Genomic DNA, 25,640 nt, shown 5'->3' with positions numbered 1-25,640 from the left:
GGTCAGAAGTGAATGTTCGGTTCAGCTGTTGGCGAAGTAATGTATGAGTATGTTGACGCAGAGGCGGAGGGCGGGCGGTACGGCGCGTGGGGCGGCGGCGCGGAGGAGCGCGACGCGGCGCTCAAGGTGAGCAGCCTGCCGCCCGCGCGCGTCGCCGTGCCCGGCGGACACCGCATCGCCGCGGTCGCCTGCGGCCTGCACCACACCGTGCTGCTCACCGAACACGGTACCTACACTGTCTCTTTACTCGCTGCTCTTATGATGTAATGCAATATTATTTGACAGAAAAATAGCTAGGTATGTGTTAGTTACGGTACCCAGTTGGTTATCGCAGTGTAGGGTAGCATTGAACGCTGGTGTTGCAGGCGAGGTGCTGACGTTCGGCTCCAACCAGTACGGGCAGCTGGGCGCGGGCGACATCGCCGTGCATCACCGCATCGTGCGCGTGCGCGTGCCCAAGGCGGCCAGCGTCGCCGCCGGCAGCAACCACACCGCCGTGCTCACGCGCGACGGAGAGCTCTATACCTTCGGCAGCTACCAGGTGCGCCAGCAATATCACTCCTACATGTACTACGATACCGAGAACGAAGCTTTTATAAACTAGTATGTTTTTATGTACATCAGAAAGGCTCGCTTGGCCGGCCACGTATGGAGGAACCAGTGAGAGCGGACCGAAGCCCCATCTGGTACGCCACGCCCGGCCGCGTGCCCAGGCTAGGTCCTCGCCACTCGTGCAAAGCAGTTTGGGTATCTGCATCTGGAGACCAAACCTTTGTCCAAGTTTCTCAGGCGCTGATCAAGACAGACACCCTGTTCAGTTCTACCATCTCAGCGAACAGCAACACCATCAGTAAGTATAGGCAGTGTGCGGCGGGTCATTGCCAGCTACTGAAGAACTCCCTGTTTAACTGGTACTTGTTTATTTGTCAGTAATTCTCCCGAACCGGCCGGAGCACACATTCAAGTGCATCACTATAAACCGAATGGACGGCACGTGCAACACGTGGACGGGCCCCGAGCAGGTGGACTTCGTCAACAGCCTGGCGTGCCTCGACCCGCTGTACGACCTGCTGTGGTGCTACCAGCCGCAGATGAGGGTCATCAAGTGCTACAACATACTAGCCTACGACTCGCACAAGCTGCAGAAGTGTTGCAATGATCCCGAAACATATTTCGATGAAGGTGACTTCGAGTACCCCAACTACGGGAGTATGAAACGCTTGGAGGACTTTAAGAACTTGGAGAACTTTGACCTTTCGTGTCGAGACGAGGATCGTCCGACGGACAACGTAGCGCTGTCGAACATGTCGGTGCTGAACCAGGAGCTGGCGATCCCGTCGGTGGGCGGCTGCACGGTGACGCGCATCCACGCCGCCCTGCATCTGCTCGGCTGCTTGGACTCCTTGACTTATGCACATGACATCAGGTTTGTAGTGTTCGCACCTACATTGTGCGACTTAAGGCCTAAGTTTCAATCGTCAGGTAACTCATATTTGAAGAACGTGTTCGTAATACTATTTGTATTTTTTGATTTTTAATGTTTTAGGTTAAACCAAGCGGATTCGCGAAGAGAAAGCTTGGGCTCCCCTATATTGGCGGTGAAGGAGGAGTTTCTGACTGTGAACCGATTCGATAGCAACGGCGGTGGCTGGGGATACTCGGGACATTCGGTAGAAGCTATTCGCTTCATGTGTGACACTGATATCATACTGGGTAAGATTATTGAGTGACATTACGTTGATGTAATTATATAGAATGAGTATAGTGTAAGTTGAGTGGTGTGTTGGTTGGCAGGCGGCATCGGCCTGTACGGCGGGCGCGGCGACTACACGGCGAAGGTGAAGCTGTTCGACCTGGGCATGGAGGGCGGCGAGCAGGAGGGCGACGGCGAGCTGCTGCGCGAGACCGACGACATCGTGTACGAGTGCCCGCCGCGCGACCGCTACCCCGTCATGTTCGACACGCCCGTGCCGCTCGCCGTAACTGTCGCCCTACTGTGCATGCTGCATGCCGTGCCGACTCCGCTTCGCCACCTCACCTTCACTCGACTGCTTGCAGGCTAACCGCTGGTACGTCGCGTGGGCCTGCATCAGCGGACCCTCCTCCGACTGCGGCTCGGCGGGACAAGCCATGGTCATCAATGATGAGATTGGTTTCCATTTCAAAACCTCCAAGAAATCTAATAACGGAACAGACGTAAACGCCGGTCAAATACCGTGTTTCATCTACAACACTGTCAATCCTGATCATGCATTACCCCTCAAAGTAGTGGACTTCGGAGAACCAGTTGTCGTCCTAAGCAAGAATCTATCCAGAAAAGTGACGGTGGCGTGTTTCAAGTCCCTCATAACCTTATTACAATGGAGCTGGACTACTTTCAAAGAATCCAGTCTAGAGACAAACGGAACGATTCCGATTAACTATCAAAAGTTGATGATAATGAAGCATCAGAAGCGACTGGTTTACGTAATCAGAGCATGTCTGAGACTCGTCAAGTCTTACATCAATGAGATATATCCTCAAAACAATAGGAAGCGTAACTCGCACGAGTACATGTCGTACTTCGAAGCTATCGCGGAGGTGCGGAACCTGATCCAGTCCATAATGGCGGAGCCGACGCCGACGTGCGCTATGCTGGCTCGCAAGCCGGGCAAGAGCAAGAGCAACCGCGCGTGCTACGTGCAGTTCGCGCTGGAGCTGAGCTCGGCCGTGCTGGCGGAGGCGCACGACACGGTGACGGCGTGCTTCCACGCGTTCTTCCCCACGGCGGCGCTCAAGTGGGCGCAGGCGTGCTCGCTGCTGCAGGCGGTGCGCGGGGGCGCCGTGCCGCCGCGCGTGCGCCAGGAGCTGGCCGCCACCTGCGCCGCGCTCTGCGCCTCGCGCTGTCTGCGCGACCTGCTGCACCACGTCGTGCCGCTCACGCCGCCCACACCCGACGCCAAGGTACGCCTCACCCCCACTACGCGCGGACACATCGCCGCCACCGACATACATCATCCTTCTATGTATTTCGTAGGTAATCAAAGAGGTTCCTTCCAAGTCCGCGACCGTGCCTCGTGCGTCGCACTCACAAAAACCACCCCCGATTCCTCCAAGGGCTAACAACAGAGATATGCCAAAGGTAATATTTCACATCAACAATTTCATTTAGATTCTCACTGTCGAAAGAACTTTACAACGTTGTGTTGAAATCATTAATTTGCAATCACAATATTTTTACATACCAATATATTATTTCGAAGCATGTTCAGCTTTGTTTGTCTCAACCTTGCCTTGCTCTTGGACCATTAGTATGAGAAATAATAGAATGATGAAATGTGATCTGGTTGTGCAGCAACTGGAAGGCGAGGCGGACTCGAAAGCGAATCCCGCAGAGTGGCACCTGCTGGACGTGATCCCGCGGCTGCTGGACATCGTGATGATCCCCATCAAGGAGCAGATGACGTCGCGGCCGTGCGGACAGGCGCACGACCACGGCGAGATCAAGCAGAACGAGCGCCTCGCCGAGTTCTGCTGCAAACTCATCGCCAGGATCGTAGCCGAGCTCTCCATCAGCGCCACCAGCGTGCGGGTCAGTCTACGCACCAGACGCCGTGCCTACTGTGCTTTGCCGCTATACCTATCATTACATGTAGTCAACATGCTAACTCCGTATCTAATGTAATAATGTGTATTGTAGGAGGAGAGCGAGTCGAACACGGTGAAGAACCTGGTGACGCCGTCGCGGTTCATGCGCGTGAACCAGACGCGGGCGTGGAACACCGGCAACGGCAGCCCCGACGCCATCTGCTTCACGGTGGACCGGCCCGGCGTCACGCTCGTCGGCGTCGGCGTCTACGGCGGCCTCGGCAGCTACGACTACTCCATGGAGCTGCTGCACGACGTGCGGGTAACCTTACTCCCAAGCCTCAAACCGACCAACAACCAGTCTGTACTGTACGGATTGGGTACACTGATAACTTTGATTGATATTTATTGATATACCTAAGTATAATGGAATGATAGACGAGTGCACGAATTCACCGACTCAGAGCTGGTAACATGCTTACTTATGACATTGACAAAATATAAAACTGTGTTTTAAATTTTACAGGAACCCTCTTAACATCATATGTTTGTTATAATACGCTTATGTTAGCTTCACTTGTAACTATGTAGGGTCGAGTTGCATAAATTGGACCGGCTCGTAAATTGTACCACCTCAAAATCTACTAAACTGTAATGTTCAGTTTTAAATTGATTGATTGAAAAATAAACCGAAAAATAAAAATTTAATTCCAAATATTTTTCCATATTTTATTTTATTAACTACATAAGTAATATTCAAATCTATTTGAATAATATTTTTCATAGACATGTTTGTACTTTTAGTTAATAAGAATCACTTTAATCTCATTTAGAATATGAAGTACAATTTAGGAAACCTATGGTACAATTAAGGAAACCATATTCCTAAATTGTACTTTTTGAGACTTTTTTAAACTTTAATTTTCATATTTATTTTTGAAATTCCTCATTTTCTTTCAATACAAAATTTTTGCTAATAGAACAACCTTTTTATATATAGTAATATATTCCTTTAAAATAAAGTAGTTTTTGTGATAGCTTATGAAGTTTGTTAACTGGTACAATATAGGCAACTCTCCTATATGTAAGAAAATTTTTGTATCTTAATTTGACCCACTTCCCGGTCTTCGATCAGGATGACATTTTGCACTCGCTCTGAGTTCTAATGACAATACATGACTAGCTACGAAAGGACATTATAAATCCAATATGGCGGCCTCTCCAAGATGGCGGACTGGCTGTTTGGAATCAAAGTCAAAAGCGTGTTTTAGACTATTATGGTTTAATAATTATACATAGCTGCTTTATAGTAGAGTAGCAAGTAGTAGTAAGGTGTTTGGTTGCAGCTGCGCGCGGTGCCCGAGGAGGCCAACCCCACGCACTGCTGGGTGAGCGTGGAGATCGCGCACGGCACCTACAGCGCCGCCGACCTGCACCACGACATGGTGCAGCTCAAGTTCGAGCGCCCCGTCGTGCTCAAGGTAAACTTACACGATACTGCTAGTTGAAAGAACTCCTCATACAGACGACGATACTATTATGATTACGATATCTGCTTTAAACGTGTATATACTTTCTGAAGCTTCATTATATTAGAGGCATGTATTACATCTGCCGGGGCTGCGGGATTGTTCGAAAGAGTTACCGCGGCCCTGGTACATAAAAGGCCTACGACTGAACACGATGATTTTTAGTCAGTAAAAGGCTGACACTCCCTCACCGCTGCTAACCTACAGCGGGAGAGGGGTCATTTGATGATTTTCGAAGTCGTTAAAAAAAGGCATGTATTAGATGTGGTCGAATAGTGGCATATTGTGAGACTGCGTGTTCAGGAGGAGTTGCGCTACGCCATCCGGCTGTGCAACCATGGCGGGCGCACCGCCAACGGCGACTGCGGGCTGCCGTCCGTGAAGGGCCCCGACGGCACCACCTTCCGGTTCGCCTCGTGCTCGCTCAGCTTCAACGGCACCACGCTCGCCCGGGGGCAGATACCCTGCCTCGTTTACTACGGGTATCCCTCTTACTTAGCGACATTATTTTTAAGTACATATATTATTGCTAATGATGTCCTCATTTTGAATCAATTACATCATAACACTAATATTATAGACCACGGAGGACAAAATAACTAGCGGAGGTTAACGTAAAATCTCCTAACAAAGCAGCGCGCGAAAATTCGGGTGATCGGGAGACGAGGAGCGTTACTGGCTCCACCCGTGCTCCACCTGTTTAGGTCTTTTATGGGAAACCACCCATTTTTTGTAAATCCATCTAGCTTAGAATAGGATAATTAAAATCCAACCCTAAACTAACATCGACCACTATAGTTCGGCCATTCAGAGAATGCGTTCCTGACACGTCGCGATTGAACTGACGACGTAACTTTGCAATGGCGTTGCAGTTACGATAAAAATATTTTTGCTGGTTGTTTACCGTTTTAACAATTGAGGAGCATTAAAACAACATTATTATATCAATAATCAATGAATGTTATAATTTTGTGCCAAACTGAGTGTCAAATAACTTGGTAAACAATATTTTTCTAAATCTATACTGCGTGTCTGCGCCATACCTACGCCTAGTGATTTTTAATAGCAACAAGTTACACTTTGATGTGATACTATCAAATAATTATTTTTTGTTTTACGTTCACCCGCAAACTTTTTTTATTACTCACTTCTATATTGTACACGGTTGCGTCGCCAGAAAATCTATAATTTCATTTTGTAAAATGTCAAGAATTCAGATTATTAAACCTGTATTGCGAAGAAACTGAGGTTTTCATTATTAAACTTCCAAATGTCCACCACTGGACATTAATTGGCGACCGTGACAGGACGGATTTGCAAAAATTCGGATCGACTACGAAGACAAAGGAATTCTCACTAAAAGGAAATCTACCAAAGATTCATCGTGGAGGACTACAGACGCAAGAACACTATAATAGAAGACAACTAAGCCAGCCAGGTCGGTCAGAAGAACTCGCCGCGCCCAGCCTTAGCTTCTACTCCGTCGAGGTTCACCGTCAGCCTGCCACGTCAGTCCGAGAATTTCGTCAACATCTGCGAGCAGCTCGTGTACCTATCAGTACCACAGCCACCAGCGAGGACCAGTGCGGCCAGAAGCAGCCGTCTCGCCTATCAGTTAAGTGCCATTCCTACGATTTACCCTAATACCTGAACCCATTTTTCCTATCGAAAAGGTCGCTGTTTGGTACACTCCACTTGTGTATTTCATTAGTTTAACAAAATATCTAGCAATTTTAAGGCTTATTTCAAGTAAACAATCAGTAAATCTCCTAAAATAGTACAATTAAAATCCATAATTTATTGTCAACTACCTACGTAATCATTTGTAAAATCATAAATTCATTAAAATAACAGTAATTTCATGAAAATAAGTTCATAAATAAATAATACTTGAGTATCTAAACACCTATTAGTAATTACATTCCCGATATTTTCATTCTGCTAGGTAATCTGAAGGCCTAAACTTAGCCACCCTCCCAATAGTGCGTGTCATTATTCTAGTTCACATTATTTCAAATATTTTGGCCGACTATTCCAGGGAATTCGGCGCCGCCCGACGTTGACTACCGCTAGCCGCGTTCGGGTGACGAAGCGTCTGCGCTTCGCCACGCGCCGCGCCGAGCCGCCGCCGCGCTGCTGCCGCGCGGTTACCGCGCTGCTGCCGCGTGGCTGCGTTCGGGCCCCAGGTGTCGCCGAGGGAGTATCAGATAAGAGTTGAACATATAACTTTATTCCTTCATTTTGCATTAGTGTGTTACTGTTTAGATTACTCAATCACCTATAATACTTTCTTAAGTACTAGTTTGTCGTTTGTTGTTGTTACATACTATTAATTAATAAACAAAATGTCTTTAAGCGAAGATAAAGACAGTAATGCAAAACAATTGAAGGAGCTATTTGCTAAACGTAGCTCGGTCAAAGGTCGTTTAACGAAATTTAAAAGGTATTTAGATGTAGTATGCTCTTTAAAATTATCAAAAACCCAAATTAAAGAGTTAGAAATTAATATTGATAAAATACGAGCTATGTCTAGCAAATTCGATGAACTACAGGCTCAGATTGAGGTTATTAATTGCGATAATATGGACTCTGAGATTGATGAACGTGATGGAATTGAGCAGATCTTCACCTCACATCTGGCAATTGCTGAAGAGCAACTTGACAAGTATAAGACTACTTCTCACTATTCTGATTCGCACAATTCATCACAATGTCATCACGATCAGTCAACTCATTGTCATCATGTTGATTTTAAATTACCACAAATACAAATTGCAAAGTTCGATGGCGCTTATTTCCGCTGGCTTGAGTTCCGAGATACTTATTTGTCGCTTATTCATAACAATGAGCGTATCAAGCCTATTCATAAGTTCCATTATTTGGTATCGTATCTCGAAAATGAAGCTGCGCGAATTATTTCTAATTTAGAGATTTGCGAAACTAATTATGAAACTGCATGGCAGCTTTTGTGCGATCGTTACGATAACAAGCGCCAGCTTATAAATCAACACCTCAATTCATTGTTATATTTTGAATCGACACAGCAACAATACAAACGTGAATCAGACAAATCACTGAGGTTTCTAGTTGACCACGTAACAAAAAACTTGCGAGCATTATCAAGCTTAGCTAAACAAGATGAGCTGCTTGATATGATAATTATCAAAATTCTTATACCTAAGTTAGATAATCGTACTGCTATGAAGTGGGAAGAACACCGTAATAGTTTGTCCGATCTCCCCACTCTAAAGGACTTCAATAAGTTCCTAACTGATCGCGCTGATGTGTTAGCAACTATGTTCCAAAACAAGTCTGACACACCCAAGGCTACACAATCACGCCAAAATAATAATAATAATTCTCGTAGCACTAAGTCGTTTTCATCTACAGTTCAGAACACCGGCTCTGTCACTAAGCAGTGCGTTGTCTGTAAAGGTGACCACTGGATTTACGACTGCCCTACATTCCTAGCGAAGAGTGTTCAAGAACGACGAGACGAAGCATTTAAGTTGCACTTATGCTCCAATTGTTTACGAACTGGGCATCGTGCACGTGATTGCAAGTTGGGTCCCTGTCGTGAGTGCAAGCGTAGACACAACTCACTCTTGCATTTACCTAATTCTAACAATGCTAGCACAGGTAATACTAGTACAGTCAGCAGCAATAGCACTAACACAGATCGCGGTTCAAGTGAAATATCAGTTAATAATTCGATTAGTGATAATTTCGTAGAAAATCATATTCTTTTGTCAACAGCCATGGTAAACGTTATCAATCCTCAAACAAACAAGCAATTTCGAGTGCGTGCTTTATTAGACTGTGGAAGTCAGTCCTCATTTATTAGCCAGTCACTCATGAACAAGTTATCATTACAGGTATGTACTATAAATACTATAAACGTTATTGGTATAGGCAACAACTTAGCGGAACATGTAAATAAAAGTTGCATTGCCCGATTAAATTCATTTAGCAACGACTACAGTGTTGTACAATCATTTTATGTGTTGAACCAGTTAACAGGTGCTATTCCTAAACAATCTATAGATATTAGTCAACTTAATATCCCACGAGACATACAGTTAGCTGATCCCAATTTTAATCAGCCTTCGGCAATAGACATCTTGATAGGTGCGGACCTATTTTGGGACCTATTAGGATGTGATCAGCTAGCATTAGGTCATAACATGCCCAAGCTACGTAGCTCAAAGCTAGGTTGGCTAGTCGCCGGCCCTATTTTTCCAAGTTTAAGGAATCGTTCGTTACCAAAGAGTATTCCGTGTCATGTTTCAATCAGTGATAGTGACGAATGCAATAATTCCGATATTAATTCTCAATTAACAAAGTTTTGGGAACTGGAGCAAGTTCCAGATAAGCAATATTTTAGTAAAATTGAGCAGGCTTGTGAAGACCACTTTTATCGTAATACTTACCGTTTAGAATCTGGCAGATTTTGTGTTAGGCTGCCTCTAATTGATAGTCCAGATTGTTTAGGAGATTCTTACGCAATGGCCAAGAAACGATTATTGTATTTAGAAAAACGTTTCCGTAAGAATCCAGAATTAAAGTTACAATATTCAAATTTCATTCAAGAATATTTAGAGCTAGGCCATTTAGAGGAATGTCCGATTATAAATCCCGTTCCATCCTATTATCTTTGCCATCATGCAGTGTTTAAACAAAACAGTGAAACGACAAAGACACGTGTTGTCTTTGATGGATCGGCACGAACTTCCTCAGGTTTCTCTCTGAACGACCTACAGATGGTCGGTCCCAATGTTCAAGACTCAATCTTTTCTATTTTGATTCGAGCTCGTCAGTACAAATACATTTTGACAGCCGATATTGAAAAATTCTTTAGGATGGTTGAACTAGATGAAAAGGATCGTAATTTACAATTAATACTTTGGAGAAGTGATGAGTCAAATCCTATCAAAACTTTACGTCTAAAAACCGTCACTTATGGTCTCGCAAGTGCTACATATTTAAGCACCAAGTGTTTGTCAGTATTGGCAGAGGATTGCGATGATCAATTTATAGGTAATATTATTAAACACGATCATTATGTCGATGATTTGGTCACTGGATCCAACTGTGAGTCCGAGCTGTTATACATTCAGCGCAAGGTGTCGGACACTCTAAAATCTGCAGGGTTTAAACTACGTAAATTCAGGTCGAATTTACCAAGTATTTTGTCATCATCAGTCATTGATCAAAATGACAAGGTTAGTTTAAGCGGATCCACTAATACTTTAGGATTAAATTGGAATCCTAAAACCGATACTCTTCAAATATCAATTGTAATTCCCAACAAAGGTGATGTAGTTACCAAGCGATCTATACTGTCTACATCATTCAAGATTTTTGATCCTCTCGGTATTCTCAGTCCATGCGTGATTATACCTAAAATGTTACTTCAGTCCTTATGGCTCAATAAAAAGGGCTGGGATGAACCGGTTAGCTCTGATATTTTGGAATCCTGGAACAAGTTTATTAACAATTTAAGTTTTTTATCAGATCTACAGATCCCGCGATTAACGCTATGCGAAGCTCCTAGTTATATAGAAATACATACCTTTAGTGATGCTTCCCAAGTCGCTTACGGTGCATGTGTGTACCTGCGGTCACACAACTTAGCTGGTGATGTAAAGGTTAACTTACTGTGTGCTAAGTCTAAGGTGGCGCCGTTGAAGCCGACGACAATACCGCGTCTGGAGCTTTGTGCTGCTCTGTTGGCTGCAAAATTGTGCAAGACAGTTACCAGTTCTCTACGATGTGAGGTTGATCGTATCATTTATTGGTGCGATTCTAGCGTTGTCCTCAGCTGGTTGAATGGTAATTCTGCAAAGCTAAAACCATTTGTAGCAAATAGGGTTGCCGAGATTAATGAACTTACCGATAGTTCGTCGTGGCGTTATGTGCCGACTGATCAGAATCCAGCTGACCTGATCTCAAGAGGCGTAAGTCCAGATCAAATTACCAATCTTAATTTGTGGTGGTCAGGTCCAAAATTTCTAATACAGCCTGAATCTGATTGGCCCTATTTAAATAAATTAATAAATGAAACAGACTTACCTGAGATGAAATCCACTTCCGCTGTTGTCCAGGAACCTGTAACAGAAATTCTAAAAATAGATAAATTTTCATCGTTTTTAAAATTAAGACGCATATTTGCGTATGTAAATAGATTTATACATAATATTAGACATAAAAATCCTAAAGATAAATTATTTGGTAAATTTAGTGTTACTGAATTAGAATCATCCTTTACTAGCCTATGTAAAATTGCTCAGCAAACTTCATTTGCTGTAGAGTACAATATTTTGTTAAAAAATAAAAATTTAAGTAGCAAATCATCTTTCTTGTCACTTTCACCCTTTTTGGATGATGACAAGGTGATGAGAGTCGGTGGTAGAATAGAATTATCAAATTATAATTATACTAAAAAACATCCCATACTTTTACACGCCTCTCATCCACTCACCAAATTATATTTCAAACATGAACACTTACGGAACATGCATGCCGGGCCTCAACTGTTGCTGGCCTGTGTAAGAGAAACTGTGTGGCCTATAAACGGTAGGCACTTGGCCCGCCGCACAGTACATGCCTGTGTCAGATGTAGACGTATTCAAGGTAAAACATTAACTCCCATGATGGGAAACTTACCTGCACAGCGCATCACACCTGATTTTCCATTTCGTACTGTTGGCGTTGACTTCGCTGGTCCGTTTCTCACGCTAAATAGAAAGGGTCGAGGTGCGCGATTAACTAAAACCTATTTATGTTTGTTTGTATGTTTTCGCTATAAATGTGTGCACCTGGAAGCCGTCAGTGATTTGTCCAAAGACGCTTTTATTATGACATTACGCAGATTTATATCGCGACGGGGCAAGCCAGCGGAGATATTTTGCGATAACGGCCGCAACTTTGTTGCAGCTGCTAAGGAAATAGGCAATTTTCTTAAAACCAATCATGAGCCTGTAGTTGATTTTGCTACCAATGAAGGTGTGAAGTTTGTGTTCTCTCCCACGTATGCTCCACATTTCGGCGGCATCTGGGAGGCTGGCGTTAAATCCGCGAAATACCACTTAAAACGCGTTATGGGAAACAATCATTTAACATTTGAGGAGATATGTACTCTTTTCACACAAGTGGAAGCTGTACTCAACAGTAGACCTTTATGCCCACTCTCCCCTTCCCCTAACGATTACCATTTCCTAACTCCCGGTCACTTTCTGATAGGGCGTGCCTTAAATGCATTGCCTGGTCCATCGCTCGAGCACGAGAACCAGAACAACCTTCAACGCTACATGAAGCTTGAACAAATACATCAACATTTTTGGCAGCGCTGGCAAAGGGAATATGTAGCAGAGCTACAGCAGCGCTCAAAATGGCGTACTAAATCAGCATCCCTAAAGGTCGGCGACTTAGTTCTTCTCCATGAGGATAATGTCCCACCACTCAGTTGGCGAACGGGACGAGTCAGCCGCCTGTTCCCGGGGACCGACGGAGTCACGCGAGTCGCAGATGTGCAAACTACCAGAGGTTGCTTCAGGAGACCTCTCACTCGGATCTGTCCCTTGCCTACATCTTTACCGGATGAAGACTGATGTAGTTGAAAGGAGTCTTTCAACGGGGGGGAAGATGTCTGCGCCATACCTACGCCTAGTGATTTTTAATAGCAACAAGTTACACTTTGATGTGATACTATCAAATAATTATTTTTTGTTTTACGTTCACCCGCAAACTTTTTTTATTACTCACTTCTATATTGTACACGGTTGCGTCGCCAGAAAATCTATAATTTCATTTTGTAAAATGTCAAGAATTCAGATTATTAAACCTGTATTGCGAAGAAACTGAGGTTTTCATTATTAAACTTCCAAATGTCCACCACTGGACACTGCGCTATTACAAGGTTATGTCAGCGGTTTATATTTTGTAGTGCTGTGCTAAAAATAACAGGCAAGTATCGTAATCTGTTCTTATACAGTTATAATATAAAATAATACGTTTTGATTTTCTTTTTAAGAATTGGAAAATAATGGACTATAAGACTTAATTATAACGTTTATGAAATATAAAAATAAAACTATGACCAAACCGCATTTTTATACTTAGATTAAAAATGGTAACCCCAAATGGCGTTATGGGCCGCCATTTTGTGACGCTAAAACAGTCGTCCGTTGTCGTTTCGTGCGCATAGACCACGTTTTTCAAGTGTTTTCGATCTGTTTTTATTTGATTACCCGGCTTTTGTTAGACCGAGATATCAGGATTGATTCTGTTATTGATAACACTAGTTTACAAAATCAAACTTTTTGCCTGTTGCCGTGGATTTAATGGCTGGTAACATTCACTTATGTTTAGTTTTTATTAATTACACCCGCAAAAATTTTTTTGTAGCTCGACTTTACTTGTTATTGACTTTCTCTTTTCTGAACCTTTTTCAGTCGCTAAAGTACGTATTTTATTGTAATTATACAAATATGTGAAGTTTTTACAACACGAGTAGTTCAAGGAGGCGTTGTTTGAACAATCCAAACCATGTTTGTTACTTATGTGGAGAATATGTGTTTGAGAAGAGTAGAAATGTCATCAGAGACGCTTAAAAATACTTATTTTTTATATTTTGGAATGTTGTTAGATAAAAATGAAAAATCTTGGGCTCCTGATTGTGTTTGTAAATCGTGCGTTGAATAATTAAGATTATGGAAAAGTGGTAAAAGAAGTACTTTTAAACTTAAAACACCAACTATTTGGAAAGAATCGAAAAATCATCTCGAAGACTCTTACTTTTGTAGCGTGAACATAAACAGCTTAAACACCAAAAATCGAGCTAAATGGCAAAACCGAAGTAGTACATGTGTTCAGCGTCCAGTGCAGCATTCACCTGAACTTTCAGAGAATAAAAATTATATTGAATTTTGAAAAAATATAATGAAAATTATGTTGATCTTGTCGAAGAACTGCTTTTACAATTAAGAGATATGGGATGCAATTTCAGCATAAACTCACTTCGTCTTCAGTCATCTGGACAGATTTCCGGAAAATTTAGGAGATATGAGCGAAGAGCAGGGAGAACGTATGCATCAAGATTAACGTGTCATGGAAGAACGTTATCAGGGTTTCTGGGATGTAAATATTATGTCTGACTATTGCTGGTCTCTGATACGCCATTTCCCAAAGTCTACACATAAGAGAAGAGCTTTAAAGCCAAGTTTTTTGGAACTTAACAATTAATATAATTTTTAAACAAATATTCTTTAAGGTAAATACACGGTTTTTCTCTTTAAACCGCACTTAGCTGAATCTCAAAAACTAGAGCTGATAAAAAAAAACTACTAATAGTTTTAAATATGGTTAAATATGAGTAGTCAACAACAGCTTAAAAAATCCCGGCAACAAATGTACTGTAAACTAGTGTAATAATATAATTATACATGTAGGCGAAGATGATGATGAAGACACCACCTCCTCAAGCAAATCGGAGTCTGATTAATATTCTGTTCGCACATTCAATTCAATGTACTTGTAACAAAGAATAAATAAAACAATTTTATTATATGAATATTACCTTTTTTTGGTTTCCACTTAAATAACTAAAATATAAAACAAATGATTCCGCCAATTTAAAACGAAAATAATCTTAAAATAATGCGGCGGTTCATTTTGAAGGAACGGTAACGAACTCAGTGTTATGTTGTGCCCATCACTAGTCGTGACTAACTGATAGGTGTCAGGAACGCATTCTCTGAACGGCCGAAGTATAGTGACAGTAAAAAGTTAATAATTCTTTAAAAATAGTAATTGAATTAGAAAGTTTGAAGAAGCATTCATTTGAAATGAACGAAGAAAAAGAGAGAGATAAAAAAAGTTAGAAAAATAAAACTTATATAAGTATTATCGTGTACAGAGAACTTGCCCCACAACAAATTATTTATCCCCCATAAATGAAATAGGTACAATTCTACTAGGAATCATTAAACGGAGACTCGATTAAAAATCTATTTTATTCACCACGGGTCTAAAATACCCCCATGGTGTAATTTAAGTATCAACTTATGCTATTGCGTTAGTTCGTCTACTAGCCAAATTTGTTCTAGAACCGTGCTGATGATGATTGTTGTTATTTTCGATGTTGCCATATTATGAAGTTCACCAAGAAAAATGGGAATTAAAATTATAGGGACAGTGTTTATCGAATTAGAGTTTTCACACCTATATCATAACAGCGCATCCACTAAATGGCAGACTTTATGTGTGTCCGATGTTGCTCTGAGTAAAGGTACATTCAAAAAGTATCTACGGGAGATTGTTTATTATTAATAAATTGTTTATTACTTCACTTTCTACATATCTATGTAAAACATTGCTGATGATGAATATAAATAAATCTACACCAATATTCGTCACATCTTATATTTGAAATAACACAGTACCTACCTATAATTTTTAACTGAAAAATATTCATTCTACAGGGTGTCCAGTAAATAGCACGACATACTGCAGGGGATGATAGCTTGGGTCACTACCTATCCAATTTTCCGTTGTGGCACCTCCGCTAGTAATTTTGTTCTCCATGACAGATACAGTTTTAAAAGCTAGTCAGTAAGAAGAGTTGCACAAGGTGGTTGATGTGATGCAGGTCGTCGAAGTGCGTGTCGAACGCGATGGAGTGCGGGCGCGGGCTGGCGGGGTCGCTGCGCGGGCTGGCGCAGCTAGCGGCGGGCGCGGTGCTGGGCCGCGCGGCGGAGCTGCTGAGCGCGCTGCGCAGCGAGCTGGCGCCCGACGAGCTGCGGCGCCGCGCCGCCGCGCTGCACGCCTCGCCCGCCGTCTCCGTGCTGCTGCCCTACACGCTCGCGCATCTCGACCACCTCGACGACCCAAAGGTAAACCATTCTCTTCAATTGGCTAATCATTAGTAGCAATCGCGGCTGCTGTACCCGAGGTCTCGGGTTCAAACTCAAACTCAAAATCGCTTATTCAAATTAGGCTGCAGCACTTTTCAAACGTCAAAAACAATAGACAGCCCCAAAACGCCCACCCTTCACTACTTCCTATGTGTTTTTGCTGGGAAGAAGAAGTGGCGCAACAAACTCCCCAGCAACACATGTCTGTCTGTAAGGTTTGAAGAACCAGAATGTATACAAAACAAGTCAAATAAAAATATCATTATCACATGATATCCATTATATAAAATTAAGAAAGAAAAAAAAAAACAAACTTAACACAAGTAGGCTAGCACACAGATTTACACCTATAAAGACTAAGTACTCAAGCATTACTTATAGTCTATCTATTAAGTGTATCCAAAGCCTCCTGTTAATAAAATAAAAATGTATTTTTAATATAAGCATAAAATCGGCGTGCCCACCCACATGCGCAGATGCTTATGTTGTAGCTGTACAACACAAACAAGGTGTACCTGCTAGGACTACAGTATTATTATTTTCTCCAAAAAAGCTAATAGAAAATCATACTATTATTAATAAAGTGTCAATAGCCACCAACACGACCTGGTTCCGCCAGCAACACCCGTTCACGAGTATAACGCGAGGATCAGCCATCGCCCCCTTCGCACATTTTTGAAGGAAGGAGACATCCCGACCCCCAACGCTACCGCTGGCCATACCGTCTAAGGGAGCATGACGTGCTTGCTGCTATTCAACAAAAGTAGAAAATGTAAGAAGTACTGCAGTCACTAGCAAGCCATAAAGAAACTAGTTCGATTCCCGGGTCAGGCCAAAATCGCTTTGAGGGTTTTCTAAAGCTTTCGCAAAGCAGCCCGTATAAGTTTGGAAGTTGGTGATTGATTCACCCGTACAACATCTCTTTCCGGCGGTGTCGGATTGCCGTCCCATCGGACTATGAGAGTGAAGGAATAGGGAGTGCACCTGTGTCTGCGCAAATGCTTGTGCACTATAATATGTCCTGCGCAGTTGGCTGATCTCTTTTTATGACAACGGCCTTAGACGCCATTATTATATTAATGAATAATAGAGTTTGTGAATGCCTTAGTATTTGTGGTGAGTGAATTGCGTGATGCTTATAAATGCATATGGAACATTGTGTGTCGAGCAGAGCGTGATCAAGCTGCTGGAGCAGATCCACGCGCTGCTGCCGCACGTGGCGGCGCTGAACCTGCTGCTGCCGGGCCCGGAGGAGGCCAGCACCACCGGCCACTACTACACGTGGCTGGAGAGCGACCACCCTTACAAGCAGGCCACCGTCACCAACATGCGGTACTGCCCCACCACCACCAATACACTTTGTCTTACTTCCTACACGTTTTTCACTATTTTTTTTGTTTTGAAATCGTAATTAAATTGTAGTCTAAAGTACCCAGAAACTTATTATTCATACATATTATGAAGTGAAGTATTGCGTGGTCAGGGTGCTGTTCCCGCGCAGCGTGTCGTGGGTGGTGCTAGAGATGGATCCGCGCAGCATCACGGCGCAGCCCGAGGACTCGCTGACGGTGTACGCGGTGGCCGGCACTCCCAAGCATCGCTGCCACTGCGCCGACGAGGTGCGCGTCTCCGACCCGCCTTTCAGAAAGGTATATAAGGTAGAGGCTCGTCCATCACTCACCTCATTCATTTTACTATTATATCTGTCAATATATATCCACGCCATCTGCTTATACTTACCGCGGGTATTAGGTATACTCGAACTTTTCAAATGACAATCAACTCTCCATTGTTTTGAACCGGTGAAGACTTCAGAAGCTTTGTAAAGTAGGTATACGACGCAAACTTCAGGCTCGCGTTATTTCATTCATTGTAGCAGTCATGCATATTGTAGGAGTGCCGCGGCGGCTAAAGCTGTCCGGTACATACAAACAGCCTAGTGTACAGCAGCAGTGATATGCATTAGCTTCACTTGTACTTGCTTATACCTAGTGTGTTCATAAGTTTTGAGATAAAATAACTTATGAACACACGAGGTAATTTGGAAAATTCCTCAGTAACACTCCCATGGACCGCGCGGGGACATAGCTAGCTGACAGGACTGACTGTCACTGGTGATTTAATTATAATGTTTTGTTTCATTTCAAGTGGAATCCTTAGAAAAACAAACATCATTCCTAATGCCTTGGTCTTTTTTTATTCAAATAAATGTAAAGATGAAGGATAGTAAAAATAATGATGGTAGTAGGCCGGTGACAGTCGTCCCACACCCTAGTTCACCATGGGAGGGGTTGTGGAGTTGTTTCTGAGCGGGTCGCGTGTGTGTGCAGCGGCTGGTGCAGCTGAGCGGCACGGGCGAGGTGGAGGAGCTGGCGGAGGACGCGGACGCCGACGCCGGCTGCATGCACTACAACTGCTCCTACGTCAGCGTCACGCCGCGCCTCGCCAACAAGTGAGCACCCCACTAGCAGCCATTCATTCCGTCCAGATGCTCTCGCGCCTTACCTCCCACGCTTGCAATGAGCGGGAGTCTCGACGAGCTCGCTGCAAGTACTGCGTGCGAGTTCGTGCTTATAACTGACCAAATCCGCCGCATCACATGCATGCGACATCGCGTATGATTTTGCAGCATCTGGACGCGTGCACAAATCGCGCTTTTTGGACAGGCTCTAACGCCTGACATACATTACATAACGTCATTATGACGCCATAGTGTAGCTTCTCAATATGATTGCGTATTACAAGCCTGAAGTATCCCACTGAAGGGCAAAGGCCTCCATGACTCTGGACTCTGGACGACTGACTGGAAAGCTCGGTCGAACAATCCGGAAGCCTATTTTCAATCTTATCTTCCAATATCAGAACCCTCTCAGAGCCTATAAATGATAACCGTGACTAAGTAGGTCATTGTAGATCCTCGACGGCGATCCTAACTGATGAAAATATAAAAAACCTCAATGTGATTCTAAAAAAATACTGTGACGCTTTACATTACGCAACGCTCGTTGCTATGAGAGCGTGATGCTGACGCGTGCTGGTGTTGTAGCGCCAACGACTGGCCGCAGAAGGCGCTGCTCATCCCCGGGAACGAAGTCATCTTCTCGCTCGAGACAGCCTCCGACTATTTGACTGAATACAATAAGTCCAACAAGTAAGTATAACTACAAAAAAACTTTTTCCTCTATAAGTGGTTTGCTCTGTGTTTCGGATGGCACGTTAAACTGTAGGTCCCGGCTCTCATTGAACATCCTTGGCAGTCGTTACGGGTAATCAGAAGCCAGTAAGTCTGACACCAGTCTAACCAAGGGGTATTGGGTTGCCCGGGTAACTGGGTTGAGGAGGTCAGACAGGCAGTCGCTCCTTGAGGCATACTGGTACTCAGCTGAATCCGGTTAGACTGGAAGCCGACCCCAATATAGTTGGGAAAAGGCTCGGAGGATGAGGATGTATAAGTGGCTTCACAATACCTTATTTTGTCATTTATTTTAGCATACGCTAACTTTAAGAAATCTGTAGCACGCGTAACATAACTCAACGGATAATTTGCTAGTTTTAAAGATTTTTAATTTGGGATGGTTTGTTTGAATATTGTGTTGAATCGTTACATGAATTTAATACTTGTCTCATGTTTACTAGTTTTCCCAAACTATCTTTGACGCTTTGAGGTTGGATATTATCGATAATATGATAGTCAAAATGTAGGAACAAAAGTGATTTGACATGTGCAAAGTAATTAGGCAAGAAAAACGTAAGACATGGTTGTGTGCAGTGAGGAGAACCGGTTCGGGTTCCGCTGCCTGTGCGTGGGCTACTCGGACGCGCCGATGACGACGGCGCGCCAGGGCCTGGCGGCGCTGGAGATGGAGCTGGTGCACGCGGCCGCCGCCGGCGCCTCCAAGTTGCTGGCGCCCGACATCGACCTGCCGCCGCTCACCTTCTGTCAGTACACATCACGCTATACTAACACCTCGCACAATTTAAAAACGAAACATGTGGACGGTCGCTCATCTATCTATGCATCCACTATGATACTAGTATGAACGTTCAGACAGCGCTTCACCTTTGACCAACCTTGAGCTCTGTCTCAACACGTGACCCCTGTATTATCATCTCATCATAAATACGATATTATTGTTAGTTAACATTCAGTTGTGACCGTTACATGTACTACGACAACCTTGCCAAACTATTTGTGTAGCTTCTTGTTTAGCGTACAAAGCCAATACATGAATCGTTGATTTGCGCTCATTATAGCAAGACCCAGACACTACCCACATACATTATATCTCCTGATACAAACTACCTTTTCGCACTAACAATATTATGAATGTGGAACCGGTTTGTTTGTTACGCTTACTTGCTGAAACGGCTGAACCGATTAAGATGAAATTAGGTCTTAGAACGCGGATGAAGGTGCAAGTTAAATGCAGTGTGTGTAAATAGTTAATAAGTAAAACCTGGCAATATCCCCTTGGTAAACTCCCGTAGATTAGACTAGAAGTTCACACAAAAAGCTTGAAACGTGATATGCGTTGTATAAATAACAGCCAAGACATTTATAAAGACAGTATTGATAAAGATTTACTTGTGATAATCCGGCAAAATTATTATTGCAGCGGCGTGCGCCGGCGCAGGTGTCACGGGCCTATTGTATTGGTCGCACGATATTTGTGCCATACTAATCGCCTATATACTTGACTTATACCTTGATGCTTTTATATGTATTGATGCTTTTATATGTATTGATTTGATGCGTTTAATATTTTTTAAATTCTAAACTCTAAAACCTAAATAAAGGCTTATCACGAAAGGTGAAGAAAATAATAATAAAAGCCGTAGGTACTAATGTCTACTACTAGGCGGCAGATAGATTAGTCATTTTGATTAATTAGTATGTAATAAGTATATAAGTATGGGAATTTATTAAATATATATAATTATACTACAATACATAAACTGGTTCTCAGACTTTCCGACAGGACACAGACAGAGTGTGAATATTTTATATCTACACAAATAGATAAAGATGTTGTTGTGTTAATGCTAAAATTATAATAAATATTTTCTGTCTGTCTGTTTGTTCGGTATATCGTTCAAAATAGCTCAGCAAAGGAGACTGGGCGTTCCTGGGCTATGGGCGGTCATCCATGAAATTGGTATCAAATGATAGCTCTAGAAATCGGAATAACTTTTACAATGTCTACAATGTCCCGTGGGATCTTTAAGAAAGAGATATTCGCATATTTGTGCATCAGAAATGTATGAGCTAAGCAATTTTTAATTATTAGCAACTTTGGATGTTTACTTAGTTCTGTATATATTACACATTACACCACGGGAATAAAACTTCGAAAAAGTAATTATAGAACCATACTGCATCCGCTAGTATCAAAATCGTCACTGGCTGCTTATAGCTCAGGGTATACCATAGAAGTTTGTCCATCGTCCTCTTAATAATATTTTGCTACCGGGTATTATACGCCGCATAAAGCGTAATCTTGGCTATACATATTTGTTGTAAAACCTTAAAAAATGGCGAAACCTGAAGCCTTATGGATTACAATTGGTGGTGATATGTATCGGGAGTTTGGGCGGGGTCCAGGCAGCTGGTACTGTGCTAGAGGTGGTGGTGACGATGGCGGTGTGTGCGCAGCGACGCTGGTGGAGGTGCAGACGGCCGGCGCGGACGGCGACGCGCCCGACACCAGCGAGGCGCTGCTGCTGGCCCGCGGCCTCGAGCTCTCCTCGCCGCCCACCGTGCACCAGGTGCTCGACGCGCAGCCGCTCATGCGGTGAGTCAACTCTTCCTCTATACTCACTACTCTACCGAACTACTTGTGCTAGTTTCATTACATCAAACAGTTCACCCACGTTTTACGGTGGCCTATTGTTTTGCTTGCTACAGATCAGTAATTTACTTTCATGTTTTAACCTGAATGGTACTTAAAACATAAAATAGCTGAAGTAGTACCTACATATAATATCACCCTCTACCACAATGAAATAGATGACGAATTCGAGTTTTAAATATTTGTGGTTAAAATTCTATGAAATTATTTTGTTTCGATATAATTGGTCAATGAAAATAAATTCAACCTGTTTGTATCTATACATATAATAAATCTGTAAAAAAACTGTGTCTGTACATTGAATATATTTAAAAAATAATAATTGGGTGGGGTTTAGAAACAGTAATGGAGCACAAATCCAAAAAAAAAATTCTGTCTGTATGTCTGTATGTCTGTATGTCTGTATGTCTGTTTGTTTGTACACGCTAATCTTCGGAACTACTGAACGGATTTCAATGATTTTTTCTGTGTTGTATTAGTATTAAGCCTGGTCAACATATAGGCTATAATTTATCTTCGAAACTTGAAGACCTGATGCAGAACACCAACAGACCAACAAAACTATAAGAGATACAAAAATGATGCCATGACAAAAATTGTTTCATATGATGAGCATTTTCAGCTGAGATAATAAATTTTAAGATCTGGAACACCTGATGTGGAACCCCAAGAGCCCAGCTTCTCTGTACCATATACAGGTATGACGTTTTAGCAAAAGTTGTTCAATTTGATAAGCACTTTCTATTGACTTATACAAATTGAAGATCTAAAACACCTGATGTGGAACTCCAGGAGCCCAGCTAGACAATAGCATATAAAGATATGACGTTTTAGCAAAAGTGGTTCAACCTGATAAGCACTCTCTATTGACGTATATACATCGAAGATCTGGAACACCTGATGTGGAACTTCAAGAGCAATACTACACTTGAAATGTATAGAAATGAATGTTATGAAATAGGTATGGTGAATCAAAAAAAGTAATTAGTCCGTCTTTTAGATAATCCTAAAATAATGGACACGTATTTTTTCTTTTCTCCTTCTCACAAACAAATAAAAACGAAGATATAACTTGAATTTCGTGTTAAGTCACTGCTTAGTACAAATTTTACATACCTAGACGTGGCGTCACGAGCCCCCACTCTCCGACTTTGTTGCGTTATATCTCATCATTATTTTGTATGTCTCTTCCAGACCTCGGGACTACAGAGTTCCGAATTTTTGGGAGGCAAACGTGGGGCCGAAGCCAACACTCTGAAGCCCTTTTGAGACAACTTTAATGAAATGGTGAAACAAAACCGACGATTATTCCTTTATACACTATAGAAATGAACCCGAGGACAATCCCCGGTGGACGTCGTTAAAAAAAAGTCAATCCCCGGTTCTGTGCTATACCATTGCTAACTGTTGATGAAAACTACTTGGGATATGAGCGGCTGAAGTGTGAGGATACCTCGGCGGATTTTAAACGCAGATTACGCGCTCCCTGTGGGTCACTTACCACGAGGCACCTATCCTCCGAGCAGGGCTACTTACCCTGCTCTAGCGACTCCACTTTGGACGGCCAAGCCAAGCCAGAGGCGTGAGACCTACCCCCGTCATGGTTCACTCCGACCGGCCGGAGATGGGGGTCAGTATACTCTCCCTGGAGAACTCAGAATATATAGCCCACCGGGGTCGCTACTCCCCGTCATCAGCCTCAGATATCCTGCGGTGCTTATATCTCATTATTATTGTCGTTATTATCTCAAGAGCCTTTGTCCCAATTATGTTAGAGTCGACTTCCAGTCACGATGCAACTGAGTACCAGTGTTTTACAAGGAGCGACTGTCTATCTGAGCTCCACAACCCAGTTACCCGCTCAACCCAATACCCCTTGGTAAAACTGGTCAGACTTACTGGCATCTGACTACCCATAACGACTGCCAAGAATGTTCAATGACAGCCGGAACCTACAGTTTATACGTAGAAAGTACATACGAACTTAGAAAAGTTGCATTGGCAGGTACTTGCCAGACTTGGAATCAAAGACGTACGCTCATACTTGAGAGATTGGTTCTCTACCCACTAAACCACCACGACTTACACTAAGTCATCACGACTTTGTTATCTCAGTAACATTTAATGTTTTTTAACGTATTAATACGTGTAATATTTTTGCCACATACAACTTAAATGCGGACTAATTAGAATCACTACTTTTATTCCTATGGTCACGTCTTTTGCGGTTCAGTTCTCAGCGTTTTGTTTAGTCTGCTGTGCTTTTGCCGTTGAAGTACAAAAATTAAATATATGGAACGTTTCTAATGGCTATGCGTATTCCGTTGTTTTCAAGTCAACGGGCCCTTAAAATTCAATATCAGACGGTTCAGATCTTTGATTTTGCTGACCCCGTAGTCGCTGGCATAAGGGACTTTATCCGCGTACGAAGTCGCGGGCAGAAGCTAGTACCTAATATAACAAAATATGTTACTTTGATGTTTCGGATTCATACTACGCAGTGTTAATTAAGTCTTCGATTTTAAAAGCCATTAGATCGATACCTGCGTCATAATAACCAGTCACCGATATAATAAATAGTATAACTGTTACAGCCAAAGTAATAAATCTGCATGTTACATATGTCATCTATCCATTATCTATAATATGTACTGAATTTGGATAAAGTGATTATTGACACAGAATCAATCACATTAACTAGCAATCTTATATGACATCTTCAAAGACTTGGATAATGTAATAAAACAAGTAGGTAAAGACTATAATTTCATGTTAAATATCTAAAGTGTCTGGTAGCCGACCTTAATACAACGCCAAAAGGCTAGTTAGATAGATACCGCAAGTATCAGCATCGAAAGTCGGTCGGTCGGTCGGTAATGCGCCTGTACTACTGGCACGAAGAGACACTGCGCTGGGGGGAAACGCATAGGGTAGAGGTGGCGCCCGGCTGTCACCACTGTGCGGTCGGCTCGGAGGACGTGGTGGAGCACACAGTCCAGTTGTGCCCTGCTTAGGAAGGGCATCGCCGTGAACTCGTCCAGGCAATCGACAGCGGCGACCTCTCGCGCCCGGCCCTGGTTTTTGCCATGGTTCGGGGTTAGAGGGGATGGGATGCCGTCGTCTCCTTCTGCGAAGCAGTCATGCTAGGGAAGGAGGCGGCGGAACGATTGAGAGTTCGCACCTCTCATCCCAGCCGCTGCAGTGGACGTGGAAGATCCAACGACTGCCGGGTGTCGAGAGACGACTTCCGGCCATGGTGGGTCTGTGGGCTGCCGTTTCGGGTCGCTCATCGTCTTCCGTCTCCTTGGAGACAACACGCTCCTCAAAGAGAGTCAGCAAACCCCCGCGGAGATTTTGCCAGTAAGCGTCTGACAGTTTGATGATTTCTTATATTAAAAAGCCGGTAATAACTTAAGCCGTTTTGAAGCATAACTCAGTAGTAAGTTGGTTATACAATATTTATTACTTTGGCTAACGTTGACCAGCTATTAAGAATAATAACTGGATAAAGTGAATAATGCATCACATTGTCTAGTCAATTTGGGTATTATATATAATGACGAGTCAATATGTATAATACCTGTTTAATCACTATGGCTGTAACATAAGTACAAAACTAATTCAAACACGCGAAATATACTAATATGTATTGTTTATGTACATAAAACATATCTACGTTAAACATATTTATGTGGTTGTTTCGCATATGCGAGGTTTATATACTAATATACTAAATAATATAATAAAGAGGGGAGAAATTATACCCTAACGGATCCGGATCG

At 42.9% G+C, this 25,640-nt stretch overlaps 2 protein-coding genes across 2 annotated transcripts; both read left to right on the top strand.

Annotated features, from left to right (window-relative positions):
* Positions 1-39: 39 nt before the first annotated feature.
* LOC124645117 (E3 ubiquitin-protein ligase MYCBP2-like) lies at positions 40-22,075 on the top strand. Its single transcript, XM_047184863.1, has 19 exons — positions 40-226; positions 366-541; positions 625-850; positions 931-1,426; positions 1,547-1,713; positions 1,795-1,979; positions 2,059-2,943; positions 3,017-3,121; positions 3,335-3,571; positions 3,680-3,889; positions 4,914-5,048; positions 5,400-5,578; positions 15,745-15,988; positions 17,181-17,341; positions 17,493-17,658; positions 18,340-18,461; positions 19,056-19,160; positions 19,779-19,948; positions 21,663-22,075. Exons 1-19 carry the CDS (start codon positions 40-42, stop codon positions 21,803-21,805), a joined length of 4,299 nt encoding a protein of 1,432 aa, XP_047040819.1. The 3' UTR covers positions 21,806-22,075.
* On the top strand, positions 11,869-12,837 carry LOC124645062. The gene has a single exon (XM_047184803.1). It carries the CDS (start codon positions 11,954-11,956, stop codon positions 12,704-12,706), a length of 753 nt encoding a protein of 250 aa, XP_047040759.1. The 5' UTR covers positions 11,869-11,953; the 3' UTR covers positions 12,707-12,837.
* Positions 22,076-25,640: the final 3,565 nt, after the last annotated feature.

Source organism: Helicoverpa zea, chromosome 31, assembly GCF_022581195.2.
Source record: "Helicoverpa zea isolate HzStark_Cry1AcR chromosome 31, ilHelZeax1.1, whole genome shotgun sequence".
NCBI classification, from domain to species: domain Eukaryota; kingdom Metazoa; phylum Arthropoda; class Insecta; order Lepidoptera; family Noctuidae; genus Helicoverpa; species Helicoverpa zea.
Note: the sequence above shows the minus strand (reverse complement) of the source record. Positions and strands in the feature narration are given on the sequence as shown.

What these genes read in the sequence shown, in the direction of transcription:
- LOC124645117 (XM_047184863.1), top strand. Translation starts at nt 40, where the DNA reads ATGTATGAGTATGTTGACGCAGAGGCGGAGGGCGGGCGGTACGGCGCG. An exon ending in AGCGAACAGCAACACCATCA is followed by an intron (nt 851 to 930) that starts GTAAGTATAGGC and finishes TTTATTTGTCAG; the next exon opens with TAATTCTCCCGAACCGGCCG. An exon ending in ACTTATGCACATGACATCAG is followed by an intron (nt 1,427 to 1,546) that starts GTTTGTAGTGTT and finishes TTAATGTTTTAG; the next exon opens with GTTAAACCAAGCGGATTCGC.
- LOC124645062 (XM_047184803.1), top strand. Translation starts at nt 11,954, where the DNA reads ATGACATTACGCAGATTTATATCGCGACGGGGCAAGCCAGCGGAGATA.